This window comes from Scardinius erythrophthalmus (assembly GCF_964197995.2).
Source record: "Scardinius erythrophthalmus genome assembly, chromosome: 18".
NCBI classification, from domain to species: domain Eukaryota; kingdom Metazoa; phylum Chordata; class Actinopteri; order Cypriniformes; family Leuciscidae; genus Scardinius; species Scardinius erythrophthalmus.
Window position 1 is genome coordinate 8,685,190 of NC_138238.1, and position 27,660 is coordinate 8,712,849.

At 38.8% G+C, this 27,660-nt stretch overlaps 2 protein-coding genes across 8 annotated transcripts; one reads left to right on the forward strand and one right to left on the reverse strand.

Moving 5' to 3' along the window:
• chmp6b (charged multivesicular body protein 6b) lies at positions 1 to 3,544 on the reverse strand. Of its 4 annotated transcripts, none has more exons than XM_081392982.1 (9): positions 3,312 to 3,544; positions 2,857 to 2,967; positions 2,492 to 2,601; positions 2,293 to 2,380; positions 2,067 to 2,153; positions 1,894 to 1,959; positions 1,068 to 1,148; positions 901 to 970; positions 1 to 809 (listed from the first exon to the last, which is right to left on the reverse strand). In XM_081392982.1, exons 2-9 carry the CDS (start codon positions 2,917 to 2,919, stop codon positions 754 to 756), a joined length of 621 nt encoding a protein of 206 aa, XP_081249108.1. In that variant the 5' UTR covers positions 2,920 to 2,967; positions 3,312 to 3,544; the 3' UTR covers positions 1 to 753. The 4 variants fall into 4 exon arrangements, with proteins under 4 accessions (XP_081249108.1, XP_081249105.1, XP_081249107.1 ...); XM_081392979.1 differs by having other exon boundaries at positions 3,348 to 3,504; XM_081392981.1 differs by having other exon boundaries at positions 3,167 to 3,503.
• Positions 3,478 to 27,438, forward strand: sec24c (SEC24 homolog C, COPII coat complex component). 4 transcript variants are annotated; one of them, XM_081392973.1, is made up of 25 exons: positions 3,499 to 3,647; positions 8,324 to 8,514; positions 8,768 to 8,854; positions 10,783 to 10,900; positions 11,097 to 11,266; positions 11,356 to 12,063; positions 12,271 to 12,413; positions 15,803 to 15,914; positions 16,060 to 16,187; positions 16,280 to 16,418; positions 16,511 to 16,626; positions 16,712 to 16,836; positions 16,941 to 17,132; positions 17,606 to 17,699; positions 17,968 to 18,084; positions 18,924 to 19,094; positions 19,207 to 19,303; positions 19,963 to 20,108; positions 20,255 to 20,393; positions 21,053 to 21,171; positions 22,212 to 22,262; positions 24,027 to 24,206; positions 24,287 to 24,478; positions 24,713 to 24,802; positions 25,421 to 27,438. In XM_081392973.1, exons 1-25 carry the CDS (start codon positions 3,643 to 3,645, stop codon positions 25,559 to 25,561), a joined length of 3,771 nt encoding a protein of 1,256 aa, XP_081249099.1. In that variant the 5' UTR covers positions 3,499 to 3,642; the 3' UTR covers positions 25,562 to 27,438. The 4 variants fall into 4 exon arrangements, with proteins under 4 accessions (XP_081249102.1, XP_081249099.1, XP_081249100.1 ...); XM_081392974.1 differs by lacking the exon at positions 22,212 to 22,262; XM_081392975.1 differs by lacking the exon at positions 8,768 to 8,854.
• Positions 27,439 to 27,660: the final 222 nt, after the last annotated feature.

Here is a 27,660-nt window from a genome sequence, read left to right on the forward strand (position 1 = left end):
GAGTGCTAACCTGGGAAAATTTTAGTTTAAATAAATCAGTGTGTTAGTCATATACAAAAAAGACAATGTGATTATTTTTTTGCTTCTATACATCATGTCCTTGTATCTTATGCATGTATACTTCATAAAAACAAAACACTGTGTGTACAGCATAATGACTGAACAGAAGTTGTTTGGACTTTAAAATTACATTTCTGTTGTAGACTACCTGCATTTTCCCTCAAGGATGTTTATTTATCAATCTATAAATCAGTTTAAACTACTTCTTAAGCCAGGCTTGTCATAGTTTAGTTTTTAATGACATCTTACAGCACAGTGAAAATTTTGTAAAAGTTTATGCTCATAATGGAAACGCTTCAGGTGCATGTTCTTTGTGACAAAACATGGCGTACTAAAGTTTGGGAAACAGAGATTGTTATAATAAAAGTAATACATGCATTAAAAAGTGACAAGCTTAGACATGATATGCCTTTGATATATAATTGAAAGAGCAGACAAAACTGTAGGGATATTAGAAAGACCAGGCACTGTTAAGAGTGATCTTCAGAATGATCATCTTACTAAACTAAATGGCGTACAGTATGCAGTGTATATACAATTTTAAAAAATGCCGTTGATGTAGGGTCTTCAACATGTACGAGGAGGAGGACTGTTAATCACTCCTCAGAGTTTTGTTTAGGATGAGCCCTTGGGGTCTCCAGTGGGATGGATCGAGAGAAGACATGGAGGTACGACAGATGGACAGATCTTTATTTACACTGCCACCAATTCTCGCTCTGGTTTCTTTTTCGCCCTCTCCTTCTCCCGCACTGAAACATTACAAACATGTTTTCTAAGTATTTGCATACTGTGCACTTTATGCATAGTATTTACTCCAGAATAAGAGATGAATACACAGACCTGGCTCTTGCTCTGGAACCTCTGGTAGATCTTCTTCAGGCACCTCAGGAAGTTCAAGGTCAGCATCTCCCTGAGCACAAACAGGAAATGTATAAGGTAAGATGAAAAAAACAGCAGCTGACACAACATCAGTGACAAGGGCTGTCAGAGTGTGTTCATGTACACACCTGAGTGATGGCCTCCAGCTCTGCTAGCACAGCCTCCTCATCCTCCTGGGTCAGAGATCCCGCCAGCATATCATCAATTTGCTGCACACACACAGGCAACCAGGAATGAGGGAAAAAACACTTGTACATCGTGCAGAGTTGATTAAAATAGCAACAAGCACAAAAGAGACCCAGCGTGTCTGCGAGTGAGATCCAGCTGCCTCTCAGTTCTTCTAGATTTGAGGATGTAGCATATGTGGCGTAGAGTATAACAGATGATTATAGCCTTTTATGGCTGCTCATCTTTAGACTTTTTTTTTCTTCCATTTTGACACAAAGTTGATGTCAGTTGAAATATTTCAACCCTCGAAAATGAGATGTTACATCTCAAGGGGCTATCCTTTCAATAAATTCAAATAACGATCAGTGAAAGATCATTGTGTTGCACATAACAATATGAAGAGAAATCTGTTAAAACATACAAATTCAACTGTAGGAGTACAGTGGGAGACTTTTTCATCTAAATCTGGGAGTGTTAGGATTTAGAAACATTTAAATGTAAAAAGTTTTTTATGAGAACTGAAGAAACATTACTATTAGGTCACAAATGAAATGTACACATTAATAAATGTGTGACATTGACCATGTGAGTACTGAACAGATTTTAGGGCATACCAAACAATATAATTAGTAATGAAAACATGCAAAAGATAAGTATTTTTTCTCTTTGGACCCTACTGTATATCAAAATATATTCCAATACCGGGTCTTATGACTTTTACTGTGGCCGGTTACATAAACTGCTTAGACTAAACTTACAAGTTAGATTTTGAAAAGTAAAATGTACCTTCTGATACTCAATGGCATCATGTGTTTCATCCATGATCTTCTCCACGTCCTCTATGGACAGCATCTGGCATCAGAAAAAAAAATGAATAGAGATATGGTTGTACAAGTTAAATTAACCAGTACATTGTACTGAACACGGCCAATTATAACACTTCATTTCTCATTACATACCTCATGCATTTTCTTCAGGCAATCATTGCCAACTTTCAGTCCTTCAATGACTTTTATCTCTATTTGTGCAAATTCAATATCTTGAACCTGTAAAACAAAAATAGATCTGATTGTGATATGTATGAATAATGGCAGATAAATAAAAAAATAATAATACAGAAAAAGGTGCAACCATGTTAAAACATGTCATATCTAACATTCTCATGGTAAGATCTTTTTTATTTACCATCCGCTCCAGGTTGCTTATCTGATTTTCAGTTTTGTTCATTAACTGATCCTGGTAGCGTTTCTTCTTGAGGAGTAGGAGTGCTTTACTGAACAAACAAACACAAAATATTATAAGGAAGATTTAGTTTATTTGTTGTCTAGAAAACTAGACCTGCTAGTTCTACGAGTAAAACAAGGAGAGACATGATCACACTCACTCTTTCTTTCCATCTTTCAATAACTGTTTGGCCAGATGTCGCTCTTTTTCTACATGAAAAGTGATCCTCTTCTGATACTGCTTCAGTTTATCTCTCTGCTGTTTCAGTTGCTGCTCACACACAAAAAATAATAAAGAAACATAAAATGAAAGCGAAAACGTGACAAGATGCATAATGATCCTATAGCAGAGCTGTTTTCTATATAATACAACATAAACTGCACTTTCATATATATATATATATATATATATATATATATATATATATATATATATATATATATATATATATATATATATATATTGTATGTTTATATATGTACTTCTCGTAAGACTTATTAGCCAGTTAGCATCTGTCTAACACACCAGCACAGCTCTGTCCTGCTCGGTCACCCGAGTTGCTTTCTTTTTCCCGAAAAGATTTCCCATGTCGATGCCGCATCCCCGCCACTATCTGTCCAGACAGGGGTGGTGTTTCTAAAATTTAGAAAATGGTAATTCCATAAGCCTCGTATGTCTGTAAGTCCATGACAGCAACACTGAATTCTGAGCTGTGAAAGAAAACAGCAACCCGGCCTACCGGAAGTCATGTACTTCAAAATAAAAGCCCTATAGAAATAACTTGTTTTATTATTGATAATAATAATTATTATATTATTATATTAGAAATTATTACATTAATTAAATTGATCCAATGGCCGTTAGGTTTGCTCACTTATGCAAATATCCCACATATCTTTACTGTTCAGATTTAGTACTGTCGGTGCTAAATAAAAGTATGGGTTAGGGTTAGAGCTTTAGGGACTTTGACTAAGCCTAACCTAGTTGTCTGTATAGACTAATTCACTGAGCCACACCTTTAGGTCAGCTAGCAACCAAGTTACTGATAATTCTGTGAAATACTTTTTATATGCCACATTTCTATTTGTCCAAAACGTGAAAGTTAAATGTCCTCCATCATAATCTACCGCTTCATCATGACCGGATGTGGACGTGGCATACAGCCTCAGTTCTTCCGGTGCGCGTGAGGAAGGGATTAAACGTCTGTCTCTCTGGTCTTTCCGTGAAAGAACGGTAGTCTTCTCGCGTTTACCGGCGTTTAGAACCGGAACGGCGTCCCGACGAATCGTTCGTTAACCCATCGAGCTGTTTATGAGGTGAGCTGTCAGATAGCGCTAGATATTTGTTATTTTCTTTGGTTATTTATTTCCCTGTCACTGCTAGCTTAGCTTAGCACATTCAGCGCGAGCCGCAGCGTCGAGTCATTTATGCGTTTAATCTATATTTAATACATTAAAGTGACACATTTTGCTGTAATTCATACGATATAAGGGTTTATTGAGGTGAGATCCGTGTTGGCAGACCAAGTGGGTCATTTCCTGATTGTGTTTTATTAACCGGCAACGGTAAACATCTCAAATTAGCTTAGCAAGAGGTGAGAGAGTGAGTGGATTTAATGTCATCGTACGCCACATAGTGATTTAAAAAATACAGTTATTTATTAAAGCATAACGTGTGTAATGTAATTTAATGGCCCAGTTAATAGTATGTTATTTACGTTTAATAGCACATGTGTTGGTGCTGTAATGCATCTGTGTGACTTTTATGTTATGATTTAGCCTAGTTTCTCAAGTTGTTTGACTTTTCTTCTACTTTGAGTCTCTTAATATCATGATGTTAATGTATTTTAGTTGTTTTGTTTTTTATTCGCGTAACATGTCCCTCTCTTTTGCTTACATTTTCCAAATTTGTGTGCATGAAAGTGAAAGCACGACACTGGTTTCCAGACACGTTAGAGTCTCTGACGTGGATTGAAATAAGTTACATCATTTTTTTTTCTTAAATTGTCAAGATAGTTATGCTCACTTAAACCGAACAACTTTAATGCAAGTTCTTTGTGAAAATCCATTAAAAATGACATTTCTCTTCGTGTTCCCCATAGTAAATTAATGGGTAACTTAGAAATGTTTTATTTTGTTCTAGACCACGCCCCTTTATTGACAACTGTATCTCTATCTTCATTAGAGGATCTTACTTTTCTACCATGCTTTTTGGTCATATCCACAGATGGACAAGCAATTTTAGAGGCAGCTTGGTTGATCATCAGTGTCTTTAAGCCTTAGGTCATGAAACCAGTTGCTTGGGTCAAAAGACTTGCGCCTCAAGTTTGAGTCTCAGACTTGAATTTCCACGTCTGCTGGATTCTCTTTACGTAATGTTGTCACCCATGCTGTGATCTTGTACACAACTCCGATGAGTATATTCAGGTCATGCAGCGGGCCTGTCATTTCATTTCAGACAGATAGATGGAAAATTAGTGTGTTTATCTCTGGAAGTCCTCACACATGGGATACTGTATACTATTACGGTATCCATTTCCTTGAATTATTCAACATATTATTCAAGGCTGCGTTGTGCTCAAGCTTCTCAGCTGTTACTATAAACCTGAGGAACAGTATTTTTACACAAGATGTTTTGAAGTCCAGATCTAGATATTTCATAAAAGCTGAAACTTTCCATATGCATTTTGATTTCATTGTAACATCTGCTATTAAGAAAGCAAGTGTGCTTGCACTAATTGTGTCATTTGAGTAGACTACAATCTGCTTGTGTTTCATTGATGTTTGTGAAATTGATATGTGGGAGACACTATTAAACACTATAATGTTAACAGCCTCAGGAGTTACTTCAGTTCGTCATTAGTCTCAGATGTTTGGGATGGGTGTGGAAGTATTGCCGTCAGACATATGCTGTGTTCTGTGAATGTTATTCGGGTGTGCTTTCTTTTGAAAATAGGTCATGTTTTTGTTGTCAATCATCAGTCCTCTCAAAGGAACACGCCGACTTTTTGGGACTTCAACTTATTCACCGTAGGCCCCAGAGTTAGACTGGAGCAAATCACTCCGCCCAAGTAGCAGTGCTTCTCCTTCTGAGATAGGGTTGTGCCGATGGACGATATCATCGTCCATCGTGATGCCACGCCCCCCACCCTGTCAGACCAGCCCAGTCTCACGGCAGTTCGTTTTCGTGTGTACACCAGTGGTTGGGAACCTATGGCTCGTGTGGCTCGCAAGGTCTCTCACCCTTTACCAACAAACGATAAAAAAAATGAAGACGTGTGTGTTCAGTGCTGTTCGCGAGTGTCACGAGTCACCACAGCAATCAACCAAACGCTTACGTTTCTGTGGTAACCTAACAGTTACAGCTCCTGCACTGGGATTCAAGCAGAACAGCTTGTTTAAGGTGATGGCGAAATTCATTTTAAAACAGCAATGAAAATGTAAAAGTAGGCTTTATAAACTTTAATATATCCTTTTATTGAAACGGGTGCTTTGCTGTGCAAAGAGAAACATTTCACCCGTTGGCCGCTGGTACTTTCACTTTTGCCGCAGAGACCCTTTATGTCCTATAGGCCTAAATGTATCGTGTTGATAATCCGCACAGATTTCAGTTGACGATTATGTAAAGTTCATAACAAAACATGAATAAGAAAGAAAAGAGCAGGATGTGCTATTGAAAAGAAAAATCAAAAGCACGATAAGTCGCGAAAGAGAACTGAATTCTACTGACAGGATGGTGCGCGCGCGCTCCGAGCGCAACATGGTCAAGTAGTCTTTGTCTACGGTTGCGCGCCTGAACGGCCAAATAAACATAGAAATATTTCAAAATGCCAAGCCGAGTATTCCCGTGGCGTAAACACAGTAGATGTAAGTAGCTACAATGTGCACTCTCCCTGTCTCTTCGTGATCGTCAGCACACAACCCCCCCCCCCCCCCCCCCCGACGATATCATCGTCGATCGCGATGTTTTACTGTAAACATCGTCAACTGCCAATTTAGGGGACATCGCCCAACCCTATTCTGAGAATATAGTTCCCAGTATGTATACGGTTAGAAGATGGCTGTGTCTCATATGACTGTGACTAAACAAGTCACAACATGTAAATATGAAAATGTTGGCATTATTTTGTCACTTACTGGGAGCATTATGCTAGCTGGAGCTGTTTACCTACAGTCTTTGTGCTAAGCTAGGCTAGCGGTGGGTGCGTCAGACCGTTACGGCACGCACAGAGATGAAAAAGGTATGGACTCATCTAACTCTGGGGTATACGGTGAATAAGCTAAAGTCCCAAAAAGTCGGCGTGTTCCTTTAAGTAGTGTTATGCCTATGCAGAGTTTTAAAATGATCAAGGTTCACTTCAAGTTTTTTCAGGCATAGTTTAAAGTTGACATGAAATCGAAATGTAACCTTTTTACTTTATTAAAGTCCCCGTGAACCGGAAGTTGCAAACGACTTTTCTCCAGTGTTGTGACGTATTTCCCAGTGAAACGGAATATTGAACAGAGGGCAGGGTTTTACTCTAGCGCTCCTCCTCTCCATCTCTGCTCATAGCAGACTAACGGTTTGAGGGGAGTGGTTACGCGTTGCCCAAACCAATTCCTCAAACCTACGTCATCGGAGAAGGTCCTCCAATGCAGAGGGGAGGGGCATTTTCAGATTTTGATTAAAGATTACCATGGTAAAAAATGTTTTTTTTTAAATATTTTCTTGCACGGATTAATTGTTCACCACAAGACTAGTAATATGAGCTAACAAAGTAAATAGGGTCAATTTTGATTTCATGGGGACTTTAATGCATTTTCTTTTTTTTTATGTTAATTATAATCCATCATTTCAGTAATCACAACAAAATAACTTGTTCGGATCTTAATTTCTTTTTCTTATTTGGCTGGCAATACCATGTGGGCTGTTAGTTAATGATAACTAATATCCAAATATCTAAATTCTTGCCAATAGTAATGTTAAAGTTTCATGCCTGTTAACATTAATTTACTAAAATTAATGGTTACACTTCCAATTCTCATATTAACTGACTATTAACCACGACTTTTGTCTCAAACACCTAATTATTGCTTATTAATAGTTAATAAGGTAGTTAAGTTTAATTATTGGGTAGGATTAAAGGATGTAGAATATGGTCATGCAGAATAAGGCATTAATATGAGTTTGATAAGTACTAATAAACAGCCAATATCCTAGTATTAGGCATGCTAATAAGCATCTAGTTATTAGTGAGAATTGGACCCTAAACTATTACCAAATTAATGATGGCGAAACCATCTTCAGGATGAACTTAACCTCCTCCACGTAGCCTTCCATGATCCACTGCAAGCTTTCATTCTTATCTGGCTCTATTCTGATCTGCAACATGATCCAATCAGTTCCCCTTTAATTAATTCAAATCCTGTTGTAATTTTTGTTTAACTTTCATTAAGAAATGTCACATTATGCAAGTTAAAAGGGTTGCTAATGTTTACTTTAAGGGCCTTGATTTATTATTTGACCATAGAATACAACAGATGAGATGTAGGCCTACATTTTCCACTAACAATTCCTCTCGATTACTGAATCATATTTCACTTTAAACAGGGCTAAAGTCTATGCTGAAATGGGTTTTGCCATCATAAATTAATCATTTTGATTCTGATGCTTAAAATTAAAGTGAAATGCACATGTTATTTGTTTGCTCATCAACTTCATTGTGTTGCTTGCTTTTAGAAATCCTAAAGTGTTTTTGGCTTTAAGAGTGAAAGAGCTTTTCGAGCAAATTTCTCTTTTTATGTCAACATTTGCTGCACTGGTCTGAGCTTAAATGATTAGTCGGGAGTTTTGCTGTGCCAGCAGTCCAGCAGCACATGTCTTTAGACCACTGAAAGCATCAGAGCGACTAACAAGACCTCTTAAGCACTTCTCACAGCAGTACCTCATAAATATAGATTTACTCACTCACTTTCTCCTTATCCTTTTCCCCCTTTTTCTGCCCTCTCTTCAGAGTTAGGGATGAACTGAGAATGAATGTCAACCAGCAACCTCACATGGCCTCTCCTTATGGGCAGCCTCAGCCTGGGTATCAGGGCTACCCTCAGCCTGGATATGGGGCTGGCCACGTGCCATCGGGATATCCAGCTCAGTACGAACCTTATAACGGGCCGGGTTCTGCCTACCAACAAGGTCCACCGCAAGGTAAGGGTGTGGAAGTACGATATGATTGTGACTGATTCAGAAAAAGTTTATGACAGGTTATTATCATTTAATAGGGCCTTAAGGTCAATCTGTGAGAGATATTCTTGTGTATATTCAAGCTGTGCTTGTTCAGAGCACGAAGAAGAAAGTGACAGCCAGATTTATCCCCCCCCAGCCTCCTCTTTTTACCTGTCATCTCCTGTTTTCACAGTTTATTCCCATTTTTTACTTCTCTCTCTTTCTTGTATTGCAGGATATTCTCCTTATGCAAGCTTTCCCACTAAGACTCTTGCAACAAACTTAGTCTCTGACCTGTCCTCCTCCTCTCCTCTTGACCTAGGTAACTGGTTTAATTCTGCTTAGCAGCCTGTCTCTATTCTCCTCTTCTCTATTCCCTGCAATTTGTAATTGACTATATTGTGCGGGATGGCTGGGCGCTGCTTCACCTGTGGCAATGGAAAGAGCAGGATGCAGTCAAAAGCCTGCTGTGGAAAGACAGTCATTCTGCCTGCCTGATGATATTTACATCACTTTTTTTCCCAATAATTTTCTCTTTTTACAATAGTCTCAGTACATGTTAGGATTGAACATTAGTATGTTAATCATCCTTACATGTTCATTGAGTGAACTTGCTTTCCCTTACAAGAATCAAGGGGGTTATTTGACTGCTTTGGTATATTTGTAATATTTGTATACACAGTACAAAATTGACACTGGTACCAAAAAAACAAGCAAAAATTCCCTTTATGTCTATACAGAATTAGTTTGAACACATTTGGCTGGTGATGTAATCAACTAGTCTGGCTATCACCAGACCAAGCTCAATCTTTTATGATTGAACATTAGTCTGGGGAGTCTGCTCTGTATTTTCTACTGCACAAGAGGCATGATCAACGGGCATAGTTCAAATGACTCTGTACGCAATTGGATAGTCCTTCAACCAATCAGACCAACGATCCAGGTGACGTAATTTGCAGCGAAAGCTCCAGGCAGGAAATGTGTCAACAAACGTGTTGGTTTGGAGCATTGATCAGCGGTTTGCAGAAGCAGCAATCGAGCGATTTTTGCAGGTTGTGCAAAAAAAAAAAAAACATGAAAGTGGGTGGTATTGACACCCACTCGAGCGATTTGTTTGCTAAACTAAAGAAGCCATTGATCATCGTTGAGAGGTTAAAAGGAATTGGATTGGATTAAACCCACCAATACCGCGCCAGGTGGATAAGCCAGTTTGTGATTGGTCCCTGATGTAAATTTGTAACAGGAGCAGGATACAAGAATGTACATGTTTCCAGCCTGAACTAAAAGGCGCAATCAAATCGCCGGCAGATCGGGCTGGGTTTACCCAGTCTAGTAATCAACTGCAACAAATACATTTTGGCTTTTGGCCTGTAATAATTTTTTTTCATCCCCTTCCGTTCTGTTTAGGTCCCACATTTTTACACGTTTATTCTTTGCAATAAAAAAAAATTGTCATGAGAAAGTGTGAGAGAGAAAGAAAAAATGACTAAAGTGTAAAGACAAACAAGTCTATATTATAGGCTGTGTTATTTGCTTATATTAAATGCCTTTTGTTGCTCACAGATAATCATAAAAGTTTTAAATCAAAAGTGTGTTAAGCTTGGGACACACCAAGCCGACATCAAAGAACTAGCAGCGACAAAAGTTGACTGTACAAAAGCGCTGCACTTGAACACACCAAAAGGGACTAAAGGCGACTCAACTAGCACGTGCGTTCTGCGCCTGCGTGTAAGTATCAATAGTCTATTTTCATCATTCAAAAAGGGAAACCGAAACTAGGACTGCAGATATACAAACCGTCAACAAAGCAGCGCTTGCTTACCATTTTGGATATTCATCACTCTGATCCCTTTCTTCATTCCAGTCGGCTTGTTTTGAAAATATGTGTGCATTCGAATGCTCAGGTAAGATGATTTAAAATAGAACAGCCTTCTGTCTGTACCAACTTGACTTCTCTGGCTCTCTATGATCACTTTCGTCATGTGCACTGACTCGTTTGCTAAGCTGAACAGCCAATCAGAGTTCTCTCTCTCACCGACGGCCTGACGCAGATTCAACATGCTGAATCAGCTCAGAAAAACCCGACGGCCTCCAACTATAGCCAACAGTGCGGAACACACCAAAAAAACTAAGCCGAGCGATGCTCAAAAATTACTTGACATTGTCTGATGGCCGATCGTCGGCTTGGTGTGTCCCGGTCTTCACTCGAACATTGAACTGTTTAATTATTTATATTCTCTCCTCCTAAAGGTATGAGAGGACCCCCCACTTCAGGGGCACCACCTGTCTCAGGTGCCCAGAACTATTCTCAGTTTGGGCACGGAGAAACTCAAAATGGACCACCTCCAATGGGTGCTCCACCACAGAGGTCAGTGACCTGTCATATCAGCACATTTTATTTGGCTTACGTTTTACCTCTTCATTTTTGTGGTTGACATTCGAAAAAAGGGTTATCAAAAAATTTCCCTTCGATGCTTAATGAATGCAAAGTGAGTTATTTTTCATGGTTTCTCTTCTCTGCATTGTCTTGTCTTACTCGGATCTTATTTTAATTGCTCGTTCAGGCCTCCAGTGTCTCAACCTTACACTCCAGCTGTGGTGAATCTCTCTGGTCCTCAGCCCCCATACGACCAGCAGTTTGGAGCTCCACCTGTCAGCATGCAGCAGATGACCAATCAGATGGCCAGCATGCAGGTTGGCTCCACTGCACCATCCCCTGCAGGCCCAGGCTATGGTAAATAACCTTTTTTGAAAAATGTAACATCATAAAAAGATTTAAAACATTGCAGTGATCAACAATTTGTTCTTTTTTTTTTTTTTTAGCCCCTCCCTCCGTATCCCAGGCTCCTATCTCCTCTGCCTACACCCCTGCAGCTCCTCCCACTTTCTCACTCACCTCCACTGCTCCCACACAGCCTCCGCCTACTGAAGCTATGGCTCAGGCTCCCCCTAGGTCCTACTACGGAGCTCCACCTCCTGCCCAGCAGCCTTTCCCAAATGCTGCCCCGCCTTTCTCCTCCACTGGCCCCACTCAGCCCCAAGCCCCACCACCTGTTTCTCAACAATCCTTCTCTCAAGTTCCGCCTGTCTCTCAGCCTCCGTTTTCCACAGCCCTGCCTCCAGGTCCCACCCAGTCATATGGAGGCCCACTTCCTCCAACACAGCCCTCTTTCCAAAGACCTCCACTTCCCACCTCCCAACTCTCCAATTTCACTGGAGGGCCACCACCCACCTCAACTCCATCTCAGTTCCCAGGAGGCATGCAACCCCAACCACCAGTTTCCCAACCCTCACCTTACCACTCAGGTCCACCTCCAAACAGTACTGGGTTTCCACCACAAGTTGGTGCTCCACCAAGGCCTCCCCTTGCTGGAATGCAAGGTCCTCCAATGGCATCACAAGGGCCTCTAATGGCACAGGCTAATCATGTACCCCCTTCACAAACGGGCATGCCACCTAGTCCTATCAATGCTGCCCTGTCAGGACCACCACCACAGCCAGGAATGCAGGGATATCCTCCTCAGCAAAATGGTGCGCATCATTGTTGCTAACTAAAAAGTAAAACAATTTAATAAAATTAATGTGACAGTTACATGTCAGTGTATTTAAGGAAGCTATACAGGTTTGGAACTAGTACAAATTTTAATTTTTGGGTGAACTAAATTTTAACAACCCTAATTAATTCACAAGACTTTGATTTTGTGAATCGATTTACCTATGATATTTTTTCCCTACCAGGTGCATTCGGGCAGGTCAGAGGTCCTCAGCCTGGCTATGCAGGACCTTATTCTGGGCAGCCAAATTATGGAGCGCCACCCGCTGCACCTGCCCCAGCACCAGCCGCCCCGAAGAGGCTTGATCCTGATTCTATTCCAAGCCCGGTATGAACAGCTCAGATCTGACACATACACAGTCAAAAATCACTGTCCACCACACCTTGTCCCACACATCTACTGTGTTAATTTCTCAAGTGTGATTTTAACAGGGCTTTAAACAAAATTAGTTCACTCCTTGCAGAAACGATATTTTAACTTTCCTGTTCATGCATTACTTCTGTAACATTAATGTTCCAAAAATGGTTTTATTAGAAAAAAATACTGGTTAATAATTTTTTTTTTACCTATACTCTAATAAGTACATAATTTTCAAAAAAACAATCAAACCCTATAAAAAAAATGTTGTTCTGTGTTATATATATATATATATATATATATATATATGTATGTGACCAGTCACGGAAAGTAGGGACACAAGTCGGTTCTGGGGCATTTTGAGTTATTCGCATATTCTGAAAGTGTAGTATTCAAGCTTTCCAACGATGTATAACACATGGAAATCTGATAATATTTGGAGAAGTTGTGGCCATTTGAAGGTAGGCACTCAAAAAAACTGAAATGGTAGAAATCTGCTTCTAAAGATTGGCAAGTTCTCACGCTTCTGGGAATGACAATAGGGCTCATTTACATCTCATTTAGATAAGTCATACCCCCTGTAAAGCTCCCCCGTCTCCCCCTCTCCCCTGAATGTACCAATTCTACAAATTCTCTAAATAAAACATCTCCAGTTAACTGGCAGAGCATTCATTTAGTTCGTTTTTTAAATAAGATACTAGCGCTGAAATGTGTTTTTTTTTTTATCAAGTGATCAAAGTGCTCGTTGCTGCTGCGATCAGTGGCGCAGATACAGTGTTTAACGTTACTCGTGTGGCTCGCGCGCACACTGCATTGTATTCACTCGACGCGCGCTTCAATCCGTTGCGGATATTCTCTATTTGTTCTGTTGAAATAACAAAATAATTCAAACGTTTGCATGTCCCTGCTTGATATACAACCACTGATGAACATAATCGTTTTGAAGAGAGAAAAAAAACTATACGAGGAAAAAAAAACTTATTCAAGGGCGGATTCGAACTCTCAACCTCTGACACGGCTGGCGAACGCTCTACCACTGTACCATTGTATTAGGCTACATGTATTAGGCTACATCTCATTAAACGACAAATTAAACCCCATTATAACCTCATTTTAACCCCATGTAAGCTACTATTTAAATCGATTGCTGGACATCGTAATGTTATTGGCGTCCATCTTCATTGAATTTTGAAATCAGATAGAGCCGGCCCGAGCGCTGCATAAGTAGCCACGCCGGCAATTCAGTATGGAAATACACACCGACAATGACACGCCCCCTACTGCGTGCTAGAATCTCCGAAAAACAAGGCGATTTCAACATCAAAATGTACGCTTTTAAATATACCAATACTGCTATCTCAAACATGGAGAGGCTTCTTCGTGATCTCAACTTACAGATTCTGCAAAAAAACGAAAATCACCAATTTTGAAAAAAACACGCTTCTTTCTCATTTTGCTCGAAAGTTGTGCTGCTGACTTGTGTCCTTGGTTTCCGTGACGGGTCACATATATCAATAATCCATCATTTTCAGTACTAATGCACTTAAATAAACACTCACTCACATACACACAGTCATACCCTCAGTATGTAATAAACAATATCTATGTATATAGATGTGATGTGGTTGTGTGAAGAAAGGCTTCTGGAGTCTCCTGTGTCTGATGTGCATGCACTATGGTGGCTATAATTAACAACGACAACAACATCCAGATTCATAGATTTTTTTTTTAAGGCTTGAAAATTCTGCACGTGCCACCTCGCAGTAACTGCACACATGTCTCTTATACTGCCTGCTAAACAGTGTGATTAATCATCAGTAATTCTTGGCCTGAAAAAAAAACAGAGGAACCATAACTGTGGTTACACTTCTGTTTATCTTCTCTGCTCTCTCTCTTTTCCTTTTGTTTTGGATTCTCTCTCTATCTCTCTCCTCTCTTATAATTTGCTGACTAAATTGTTAAAATGTAAAGCAAGCCTGTGACATGCCGCCTGTGCAGAAAACAAGACATAGAATAGACCCAGACGCAATCCCCAGTCCAGTAAGTGCCTCGTGTCTCTCTGCTGTTCTGTGTTGTTATACTGTATCCCGATTTCTCCGTTCCTTACTCATAGGGATGCCAGTGACTCTATCTAGATGAATATTTTATTCTCTGTTCTGATTATGGAGCTTACATGATACTTCTGTGCAACAGACCAACTTCCTTACTGAGATGGACACACATGTATAACATGAATACTTAAAGCGATAGTTCACCCAAAAATGAGGGTAGTCAGCATTTACTCACCCTCATGTTGTTCCAAAACGATGACTTACTTTCTTCTATGCCTTTTTTGTTCATACTGTGGAAGTCAATGGTTTGGTTCCCAACTTTCTTCAAAATGTATTCTTTTGTTTTCCACTGAAGAAAGTTAGTTATACAGGTTTGTAACGACATGAGAGAGAGTAAATAATGACACAATTTGCGTCATTATTTTATCCATTTAAATCAATAGATTCTTTGAATGATTTTGGCTAATTTACTTGGATTTTATTATGTTTAGAGCAGTCATTGGTACCCACCCAAAACTATTCCTATCAACACTCCCGCATGCTATATAGTGACCGTGTGTGCATGACTGGCATGTTCTTATTAATGGTTTAATAGGCTGTCTCTAATGTAAACATTATGGCCCATCATTTAAAGGAATATTCTGGGTAAGATGCTACTCGAGCTCTGTCGATGGCATCTATGGGATGACGAGGGCAGTAATAGAGCTGCAGGGTTGACGTAATTTGTTGGCCAACCCGGAAGTTAACATTACTCTGGATTTCCCTTGGCAAAAAGATTTTCCATTGAAAATCCAGGATTTTTGCAGAAAATATGCTAATAATAATGCAGTTTCTTGCACACTTTTTTTCATCAAGATAATATTTACCAATAAAAACAACATCCCAACGAGTGTGCTTGATAACCACAGGCCTTATTTCAGGCATTTAACCAAGAACAATTTGACTTTAGGACGATGGAACCGGAAGTTAAAACATGCTAACTCGTTTCTGAGTTTTCTAACTCATTCCTGTGGCACTATATGCTCTTGTTTTGTTAGTCTATGGGAGTGTTCAATAATATTAGAGCCAAACAGATTGAGACAGCATGTATCAGGTGCTGTTTATTAAGCTTAACTTATTCAACCCTGAATATTCCTTTAATCTGTTTTAGATGATCAGATGTGGCACTAAACTTTTAAACTTGCTGATCCTGTTTGGATCGGTTCTATATTATGGGCATACAGAGGTTTATCAGGTGTTGGGTTGGGTTGTGTTTGTTCATGAATAAAGGTGTGTCACTCGTTCATAGGCTGATGTTTGTTCTCTCAGATTCAGGTTATCGAGGATGATAAAGCAAACAAGGGAAGTGAACCTTTTACTACAGGGGTCAGAGGTCAAGCCCCACCTCTTGTCACCACCAAATTCCAAGCTAGAGATCAAGGTAAGAATAGCGATTGGATATGTTTAGTGTATGTTTGGAAACTCTAAATTCTTTATACTGCATACATTTTTTTATCATAAGTAAAACAGTAGACTTTATTACACGATATTAAAATAAAATCTGCATTATATTCATCTCTTTAAAGGGAATGCAAGTCCACGCTACATCCGTTGTACAGCCTACAACGTCCCCTGCAATGCCGACATGGCGAAACAGTCCCAGGTGCCCCTGGCTGCTGTCATTAAACCCCTGGCCACTCTGCCTCCAGATGAGGTAAAAGGCCAGATATGAATGTTGTTTATTGCCTTGAAAATGATTGCAAAAGGGCCTGTGGGTAATGGCATGTCATTCCTTTTTACTGGCAGTCACCACCATATCTCGTGGATCATGGAGAAAGTGGTCCCATCCGCTGTAATCGCTGTAAGGCCTATATGTGCCCGTACATGCAGTTTATTGAAGGTGGCCGTCGTTTCCAGTGTGGCTTCTGCAGCTGTGTCACCGAGGGTTAGTCATGCTCCAGGAACACGTTTATCATGTTGAATTCATCCTAATCAACATCTAATTCTTTTGTTTTTGTTCTCCTTTTACTCTTCTAGTGCCTCCCCATTACTTCCAGCATCTGGATCACACAGGGAAGAGGGTGGACTGCTACGACCGACCGGAGCTCTCAATGGGCAGTTATGAGTTTATGGCTACTGTGGACTACTGTAAGGTACAGTATAAGTTCCAATCGTGCCACTACAATCTGTGCTGATATGTGTGAGATTGCTTAATTTTTTATTATTATTTATTGACAGAACAACAAGATTCCTCAACCACCAGCCTTCATCTTCCTGATTGACGTGTCCTATAATGCTGTGAAGAATGGAATGGTGGGAATCGTGTGCCAGGAGCTGAAGACACTGTTGGATTACTTGCCCAGGTGAGAGTTTGAATAATCAGAAACAACTACAAAAATCTTTTGAGAGAGTGTTTTTGAATGTACAACAGTATAATTTTGACATTGCCTATTTATTGTTCCTGCAGAGAGAATCCTGATGTGGAATCAAACATTCGAGTTGGCTTTGTCACCTACAATAAAGTGCTTCATTTCTATAACGTGAAGGCCTCCCTTGCCCAGCCACAGATGATGGTTGTGTCAGATGTGGCTGACATGTTTGTGCCCCTACTGGATGGATTTCTGGTCAATGTCTCGGAGTCCAGGATGGTTATTGAGAGGTAGGCTTCGGTTTTTGTACACTACCATTCAAAATTTGGGGGTTGGTAAGATCAAAATACAGTAAAAACAGTAATATATTACTGCAATTTAAAATGATGATTCTGTGGTCCTGTGATTGTAAAGCTGAATTTTATCAGCCATTACTCTGGTTGTCATTCTCTCATGATTCTGATATGCTGATTTGGTGCTCAAGAAACATTTCTTATTATTTGTGTTGTGCTGCTTAATATTTTTGTGGAAATCTTAAAACATTTTTTTTTTCAAGATACATTGAAGAATAGAAAGTTGAAAAAATATATATTTTGTACAATTATAAATGTCATTACTGTCCCTTTAGATCAATTTAATGCATCCTTGATGAATAAAATGAACAATTTCTTAAAAACAAAAAAAAACAGAAATATTAAAGGCTTTGTATCTGCATTTTGACCGTCGAAGTGGATTGATTATGAAAATGTTTGTTGCCCCCTAGTTTGTTGGATCAGATTCCTGAGATGTTTGCAGACACGAGGGAAACTGAGACTGTGTTTGGGCCTGTTATTCAGGCCGGGCTGGAAGCGCTCAAGGTATGTGATCTTATTGCATCAGCACAAGTTTCATAGTCTACAGTGAGTGTACATCATCATATGAATGTTAATGATTCCCACAACTCATTGTGGTTCAAAATGATGTCAGCCTTGTAGCACCTTTTCGAGACATTACATGGAGCATTACGGAAAAGTGTAGTTCTTCATGGAAGAATTTTTTGTTTGTTTGTTTTTTTGGCTTGAGTATTTTGTGTCTACCCCGAGTGCAAACATTCCGTTATAATGACATTTCTGTTTTGTCATGTAGGCTGCAGACTGTGCTGGAAAGCTCTTTGTTTTCCACTCGTCTCTTCCCATTGCTGAGGCTCCAGGCAAACTGAAGAACCGAGAGGATAAGAAACTAGTGGGCACTGATAAAGAGAAGGTACAAGGACCGTTTCCTCTCAAATCTCTACTGCTCATTACATTCTGTCTGTCTCTGAAAGAAGCAAACTTGAATATACAGACAGTGGCAGTTGAAAATGTATTGTCACCACAGAGACTGAGAACTATGGGAACATTGTAACATTGATTCTCACACACTCAAAATTCATTTGAAATTATTCAGCCTTTATGAGCAAGCAGAAACTAATGCAATCTCATTGGCAGTTCGAGCGAACGCAGACAACGTGATTAATATTCATGAACCCAGTAGCTCATCAATCCTTAGTGCGGTTTATATTGTTATTAATAGAATTCACAGTAGTGTTATTCTTTTATCAGTTTTATTGTTAGTTTTTTACATTTCAAACTTGTAATTGATTTGAATTATTATTGTGTGATGTTTTTCAGTACAGTTGGACTAGGCCTATTTAAACATTATCTGCATGTTTACATAAGAAACTGCAGCTTTTCCATTTCTGCAAGGGCTGGTGTTTCAGTTTTTACTGTTTTTTTATTCTTTTGTATAACTGGTATATTATAGGAGCCTATTTGATGATGGGTATGTTTTACTTTAGATCAATGTTTGTGTTTCTGAGGCTCTCAAGAATGCATACAGCTATCACTTGTAGCCAAAAGCAGTGGTGAATGGTACTATATTTATATCGTGATTAATATCGTTATCGCAATAAATACCAGTAATATCGTGATATATTTTTAAGCCCATATCGCCAATCCCTAATTGTAACAGGAGGTTTTTTTACCGTGGTATTTATAAGGACTTTTTTTAGGAAGACCCTCTCCATTCGACACATCCTGAAGTTCCTCCTATTTCTTTTGCAGTCATTATTCCAGCCACAAGTTAGTTTTTACAACACCTTAGCCAAGGAGTGTGTGACGCAGGGTTGCTGTGTGGACCTTTTCATCTTTCCCAACCAGTATGTTGATGTAGCAACGTTAGGGGTGGTCCCCACTTCAACTGGCGGATCCATCTACAAATACACCTACTTCCAGGTAAGAGAGAACTATACCACCCAGTTATATTATCAGACATGACCAGATCAAAGAAATCTCCTTAACCAAAAACAACATGCATTATGATTATTCGCACTATGGTTTATTTCAGGCTTCGACTGACCAGGAGCGTTTCCTCAATGACCTGCGGAGAGATGTGCAGAAGCAGGTGGGCTTTGATGCAGTGATGAGGGTCCGCACCAGCACAGGTGAATAAACAGCTCTATACACCAGATGTTTTTATGTTATTGTCTGATTTTTCTTCATCCTGCCATTTACTTACCGCAATATATTCATACACTACCATCCAAAAGTTTAGGATTGGTATGATTTTTTTTTTTTTTTTTTTTTGTTTAAGAATGAAGTTTCTAGTTCAACGCTGCATTTATCAGAAATACAGTAAAACCGTTTTAAAATATTATCATTTAAAATAATTGTTTTCTATTTAAATATATTTTAACATGCTATTTATTCATGTGATGTCAGAGCTGAGTTTTCAGCAGCTTCAATGTCACATGATCATTCAGAAATCATTCTAATATGCTGATTTGGTGCTCAAGAAACATTTCTTATTACTATTTCAGCATTTTGAACTTTTGAACTTTTCAAACCGCGACAGATTTATTTGTAATTGCCCCACAAAAAGCCCAAATTTATAAATCCGTAATTTTATGATTGGTTTGTATCACTGTTCTTTGGGCCCAATTTTTTTATTACGTATTATTATAAATATTTATTACACAACTCTCAAAGACATGATAAAGCCATTTGACCTTCATCCACTTCCTGTTTATTTATTACATTTTTATCATTGATTTAAAATACTGGCATAAAGGCTGAGTTGAACTTGTGTGCGGTGCTGTGGCAGGTATCCGGGCAACCGACTTCTTTGGTTCCTTCTACATGAGCAACACCACAGATGTAGAGCTGGCAGGACTAGACTGTGACAAGACCGTTACCGTGGAGTTCAGACATGACGACAAGCTCAGCGAGGAAACTGGAGCTTTAATGCAGGTGTGTGTGTGTGTGTGTGTGTGTGTCTAGTCTTGCACACATATGTGAAGTGTCAGCTACAGTGAATTCAGTCAGCTCAACATTTAATCACCTCAGCTGTGCTAACCTTTTTGTCTGTACTTTTTTTCTTTTTGCTCTCCCTTCAGTGTGCTGTTCTGTACACCAGCTGCAACGGTCAGCGACGGCTTCGGATCCATAACATGGCAGTGAACTGCTGCTCTCAGCTGGCAGACCTGTACAGGAACTGTGAGACTGACACCATCATCAACTTCTTTGTCAAATATGGTGAGGGAAACCACACACATCCTCTTAAACCGGTTGGATCAACACCTTCTCACTGCTTCCTGCAGTAGTATTCTATGGGCCACCTCTGTTATCTCGTTTCGTTTTAATTTGAACAATTCCGATTCTGCACATTCCTATTTTCAATTCCAATAAGGTTTAAAGTCATTAAAATGCACACAAAAGAATCGATAAGAGGAATTGAAATTAAGTATCTGATTCCTGACCTTAAGTATTTGATCCCAGAATTAGAATCAATTTTTGATTCCCAACCCCATTTAAGATTTTGTTTTGTTTTGCTATATTTTATTTATTTTATTTGAACTTTTTTGTTACATTTTTGGTTTGTTTTTCATTTTGGTTTGTTTTTAGTTTTGTTTTCAAGAGGGAAAGTTCCCTCCTCCGTCTACACACATCTTTTAATAAAACTAGACCGCAAAGTCATGAATCAATTATCATGATTCATCATCATAACCATCAACACCTACATATTCAGCAGCTTTGTGGGGCATTATTACGCATTTCACATGTTAGTTAATCATAATATAGGAATATAGGTCATTTTCTTTTAAGAGTCTTAAAGGTCCAGTTTAAAAAAATGGAATTGTTCTGGGACCATCTGAATTCATTTAAAAAAAATATATTGTTGTATGTGTTTGCAGCATATCGGAGTGTACTCAGCAGTCCTACCAAGAATGTACGTGATAGCCTGGTGAATCAGTGTGCACAGATCTTAGCCTGTTACCGCAAGAATTGTGCCAGTCCATCTTCAGCAGGACAGGTAAGTAAAGACAAATACTGTTTCTAATGATTTTATATATATACACAAGTTACCATTCAAAAGTTTGGGGTTGGTAAGAGTTTTGTTTTTGAAAGAAGTCTCTTATGCTCACAGAGGCTGCATGTTTTGGATCAAAAATACAGTAAAAAAACGTATTAAACGTATTAAAAAAAACAAAATATTACATTTTAAAATAAATATTCTGTTTGAATTTATTTTAAAATGTATGTGATTTATTCCTGTGATGCAAAGCTGAATTTTCAGCATCATTACTCCAGTCTTCAGTGTCACATGATCCTTCAGAAATCATTATAATATGATGATTTGCTGCTCAAGAAACATTTATTATTATTATTATCAATATTAAAAAACATCCGGTTTTCCAGGATTCATTGTTATATAGACCCCAAACCTTTGAACTACTATTCAAAAGTTTGGAGTTCAGTAAGGTGTTTTTTTATTATTATTTTATTTTTTTAAGATATATTTTTATTCTGCGTTAAATTGGTCAAAATTGACAGTAAAGCTTTTTGTTTTAAATAAATGTTGTTCTTTTGAACTTTTTATTCATTCACAGAATCCTGAAAAAAAGTATCACGTACATATAATTAAAATATTATATACTGAAAATATTTATACACATATATATATACACACACACACACACACAGGGTTTGAAATTTACTTTTTCACTCACTATTAAATTTGTTACCAGCCATTCAGAACATCTACTAGACAAAACATAAATATCAGAAATAAACCACATCATCAAAGTCACAGCTTAGATTTAAATATATTTATTATTAAATCTGATTCTGAATCATTGTATTGTTTTCAGCTTTACGACAGTCAATACTTTGTGGATACCGTTCAAATAAAATAAAATGGAAATAAAAATAAAAGCAAAATTCTCTGTGACTTCTCTTATAATTACCTGCACGTGGCAATAAATACGCTAGGGTGCTTTTTGCCCAAAAGTCTTGGACATGCGGCATTTATGAGAATGGTTTGGAAAAAGTAGTCTCTTAATTGTCTCCTAGGGCTCTGGCGGCACAGCAGACGGGAAGCGCCACACCGCAGACATCTCACAGGCAGGTTTATTGCACACCGGTCGCGTCTTTCTGTACTCGCGTTCTCAAGTTCAATGCGGCAATCCAAAACATTGAATCTAATCACAACACAGGCAAAAGTTCACTTCAAGAATGAACAGTGGCGTCGATGAGTTTGAAGTAAGGTATTTGAAAAAACCGTCCAAACGGAAAGAGAAAGTGCGATGTATATACAATAAATATCTTGTACAATACAAGATCTCCTAGGGTGAAGTCAGTACGTACATATATTTGTCCTAAATCGTTGTATTTTAATGGAAAACTATGAATGACGATGATTAGAAAACAATGTGTTGGAATTTCAAAGACGTGGTGCTGCATGGTGTTTCTCTGTGTGCGACCCTTTTTACACATTGTTTTGCTAATGTTTGAGGCCCCTTTTAGGTGAAGGGCTCTGCCATGCAAAGTGACAGAACATAATTTATGCCAAACCTGCCAAATTGGGTAGTGTGTTGATAATTTCAAACCCTATTTATATTAGGGCTGTCAACGTTAACACATGCAATTAATTAAAAATCCTTAAGGCATTAAAATAATTTTACGCAAATAAATTACTGAAGCACATAAGCACATTTTTTCATTCACACAATCAGTCCAAAACAGCGCAAATGTAAAGAAAACCAGGGATATTACATCAGAGATGGCAGAGAGAACAGTGATTCACTTGCGGTCATTTTCAATGAATCCATTCTAGAGTCTGTTCAGCTCTAAAACACAAGCTCTGTCGTATTTTGAAGAGCGTGAGCCCTAACACACTGTGTGAAATACAGACTTAACGGAACGTCAAAAAATGACACCGCTGAATGGCCAGATGATACGCAAACTAAGTTTCTCGGCTGAATAAAGCAAACCAGCGTCCTCGCTTGTAAAGTTTTGATAGATGCAGACTGTAATCAAGGTAAAGACGAATGCGGTGACGTACAGGACTGGTACAGTAAGCATGTGCGGGTCAATTATATTGATGTGCAAATAAACAGTGTGTGTGTGTGCTCTCAATGGTCTGATGGCACATTGTATTCATGCACAATGCACAGACACACATTTCACTACATTCAGTACATTGTTTCCACACACATTCAGGATAATCTCTCTTGTGTATGTTGCTGTGTTTAGTAATTCTGAATGGATCCCTGTAGTAGGTATATGGAGTCAGGTCAAGGTGGATAGTTTAGTTTTTTTAAAATCTCATCTCCATGTGGTCTTGATCTGTATCACAATTTCTAAACAAGCTTTATGCTGTTGCACTGTACACATACTATACACTGAATTCTGAAAAGGTTTTTTCATGGGTGCTTTGGTGTGCATAAATGTATGAACTATATGAACTCCTTATATCATATTGGATCATGTACCTTTCAGCAGCTCACTCTGTGTCCTCCGCTATTTTCCATGTGCGTTTTGTCCTTAGAAATGGGTTATTCACTACTGTTAAGCAACATAACTGGCTGATTGTTTTCCGTTTAGAGCGCAGACGCGACTAATCGTTAATCAAATTTGTTGTTGATTATTTTCATTATCGATAATAATCGATTTGACCAATTAGTTGTTGCAGCCTTAGATAGTTTACTTTGCTGGATATAGCAAACGACGACAAAATAAACAAGTTAAACGAGATTAATGAAGTAGGCCTATGCGATTAATCACGATTCAAATAAATTGTATATATTTACCGCTCTCATATAGATCTCAGTAATTCTGTCATCCTACATTGTATTGATATTTTCTTGACTATTTCTCTGTGTACAGTTGATTCTACCAGAATGTATGAAGCTGCTGCCCGTGTATCTGAACTGTGTGTTGAAGAGTGACGTTCTGCAACCCGGGGCGGACGTCTCCCTGGATGACCGGGCCTACCTGAGACAGCTGGTCAGCGCTATGGATGTGGCCGAAAGCCATGTGTTCTTCTACCCTCGGCTGCTTCCGCTGGTGAGAGACGAACACAATAATATCACCCCATTTGATATTGTAATTGAGCTGTGATGCTTACGTTCTCGGTTTCTCTACAGCAACAGCTGGATGTTGAGAGCATGTCTCTGCCTGTGGCAGTGAGAGACTCGGAGGAGAGGCTGTCTAGGGGAGGAGTGTACCTCTTAGAGAACGGATTGAATATTTTCCTTTGGGTGGGGGTCAATGCCCAGCAGGAGCTGCTTCAGAACATCTTTGGCACAACTGCCTTCAGCCAGATAGACCCCGGCATGGTACGACCCTTTATAAATGCTATATTTAAAATAGAATAAAACTTGCATGCATATTGTCCATAAATCATTTGGGTTTTACCTCATACAGAAACAGTTTTATAGCTCCACCTTATAAGCACATGAAACTTTTAACACTTTACCCAAGATACTTGAACTATTTTTGCATGCTAAATTTTGTCTTTAAAAATGTTATGTGAACATTGGCAATTTTTATTGTGTGTTTTGCTGGTTTAGACCTCTCTGCCGGCTTTGGATAATCCTTTTTCAAAGAGACTGAGGGAGATTATCGAGTCTGTCAGGGCACAGCGCTCACGATACATGAAGGTAAATACGTCACAGGGTTTGATATTATGCTTTTGCAGATTTTCGTGATTTGGACAGCTGAAAAGATTGTTTACTTTTCTGAAAGCTTAGATCATTTGTGTTGAATTTTCTTTTTTTTTCACTTCAGTACAATAAAATTATTAGCAAAATGAGATGAGCATGGGGAATATGAAGGCAAGATAATCCAGGAATTATCCATGACTTTGACTAAGGGGAAAAGGGGAGGATTTTCCAGTCCAGATTAATGTTCATCTGTGATTTATTTCTCACTACTGGGTCACTCATGATTATTGGGTGTTTTTACACTTGAGTCCTCCTTAAAAGAACCATATTTAGACCAAAAAAGGAACTAAGCATGGAAAAAGAACCTAGCTTGCTTTCACACTTTCCCTGGGGATTTAATTAATTTTAATAGGGGTGGGTTCTGGAAAATGGTAATTGTTGTTTTGACATTTATTTATTTTGTTTTGCTTTATGTAATTTAAATTAGTAATTTTGCCACTTTTTAGTAGGCCTACAACTGTTACTAATGTTCTTTCCTCCATTAGTTTACTTGAATTCATTTTCTTATTTTTTAAACCAAAGAATGAATTAATTGATCTTCTTGTTGTCTTTCAGCTCATGGTGGTGAAACAGGAAGACAAGCTGGAGCTGATCTTCAAGCACTTCCTGGTGGAGGATAAGAGCAACAACGGTGGGGCCTCTTATGTGGACTTCCTGTGTCACATGCACAAGGAGATTCGTCAGCTCCTGAGCTAGGAGCATCGGGTCCACCCTCCTCCTCCTCCTCCTCCTCCTCTCTTGGCTCTGTACTCAGAAGCGCTTTAACTTTTTATTTAACATTATAAACAAAATCCCTTTGCCCATCATCTTCTCTTCCTCAAGTATAATCTCATCCACCCAGACTCTTGAGGAAGACGCCACCATGTAAAGGAAATGTTGCTTCGTCAGATTACGGTGTTCTTTTGGTTTTAGTGGTGGGAGTTACTTTTGACCCGACCTTCTCCTCCTCTCTTTTGATGGCAGGCTTGTGAGACTGTGTGATGGGAAGCAGATATGCTGTTGTTACCGCTCTACAGCTGATCTGGGATCAGGTTACGTAGCTTCAATTAGAGCTTAACCCACTTTGAGAAACGAACAGCTACCTGGTTTTAGAGTGTGCTTGACTGTGAACTTCGATGCTGATTGTACTGGGTGTTTTGACTGTGAGAAACACTAGCACTGACGGATGGCCTCTAGGTACAGAGGGACAGAAAAATAACCGCATTAGAAATGAATCTAGACCTACTCGGAATACAGTGAAATGAAATCCTTCATCTTATTCCAATATGGATCGAAAGATATTTTAGAACAAGTTAGATTCATTTCTACCCAATTATTTGTATTTTTTTTCTTGTTTCCCTTTGATTTATCGCTCTCAACCTTGGCCTTACTGATCGTGTCTCTCCTTTTTCATCCGTTATTCTGTTTATCTTGTCTAATTTTTGTAATTTTCACCTTTTTAATGTGTGCGAAAAACCTAATAGACTCTGTGGGAGTGTGAAGTGTGCTGTTAATCAATCAAAATGTCTTTTACTCTGAGAAAACATTTGAAATAAAAGTCTATGCATTAACTTTATCTTTGAAAGAGAGAGGGAAAGCTGTTCAAGAGCCTGACAAATATTATCTGCACGCTTTTTTTCCTCCTTGCCATCACCCTCATCCACCGTAAGACGGCGATACGCCCAAAACGTATACGTTAGTGTCGTTTCCGCGTCCTGATGAGGAATGTGGATCCCGACGGATGCCCGGACGGGGTTGAATTTCAGATGAGCCTCTCGGGAGGATGGGAGTTGTCGAGATGGTTCAGTAATTGGGCATACATTACAGAAGCATTCTGGCATTCTTTGAGTTCCCTTTTAAATTCTCTTTTTTTTTTTTTCTTTGCTGTATGGTCTGTTAGTAACCTGTATATTACATGTGCTTGATCATCATGCATCAGTTATGATTTAATATTATGTTCTAAATCTGTGTGAAGGCTTATGGTTTTGTGCAGGTGGAGTCTCTCGGCTCTAGGATATTAATCTTTGTGCAATGGAAGCCTGTGTTGAGAGTGGAGTGTGGGACTCATTAGAAACTGACCATTTCTAACCGCTTTTCCAAGCGAGCGACGTCAAGCACATGTGGAATTGTGACCTTAAAAGCAATCAACACTGAATACCTTGTCATCACATTTATTACATGTACAGAATTAAAAATCACATTTTAAAAATGATGTCAAGCTAGTGTGCTTTGTTGAATCTTTAATTGAAGTGCAGATGATTCTTTTGAACGATTCTTTTCTTGTCAAGTCTTTTACAAGCTCATCTTAGTCCTTTCAAAGACTTTCTGAAATATATCTTTATCTCTATCCAATATTACAGAGCTCTTTTATATAGAGGTGTGTGTGTGTTTATTTATTGGAGGTGTTATCCTAGTGAGGTTCTCTTTAGAACGGAGGGATCAGCCTTTTAGATTTTTTTTTTCTTTTTTTCTAATCTTCATTTTGTTTTTGTGTTTGTCTCTAACCCATATTTGTTTATGTTGGCCATATACTCCTCAATGTCTTTCTTGTTGCATCTATGCCTCCTGACTGCAAATAAATAACTATATAAATTAATTGATTGACTTGAGTCCTGCCCGTACAAATTCAATTCAGTTTCTTAACTGGATTCGGGTTGCAATTAGATGGCCAAATGTTGCAGAAGTGAACATTGTAATTTCAAGTATAAGAATTTAACATCCTGGCCTAATTTTTATACATTTGTTTTGAATGAGGTCGATCTTGTGTTGTGATCTCTGATCTTAATCTCGGCTCAAAACACACGCCATGCTCAGAG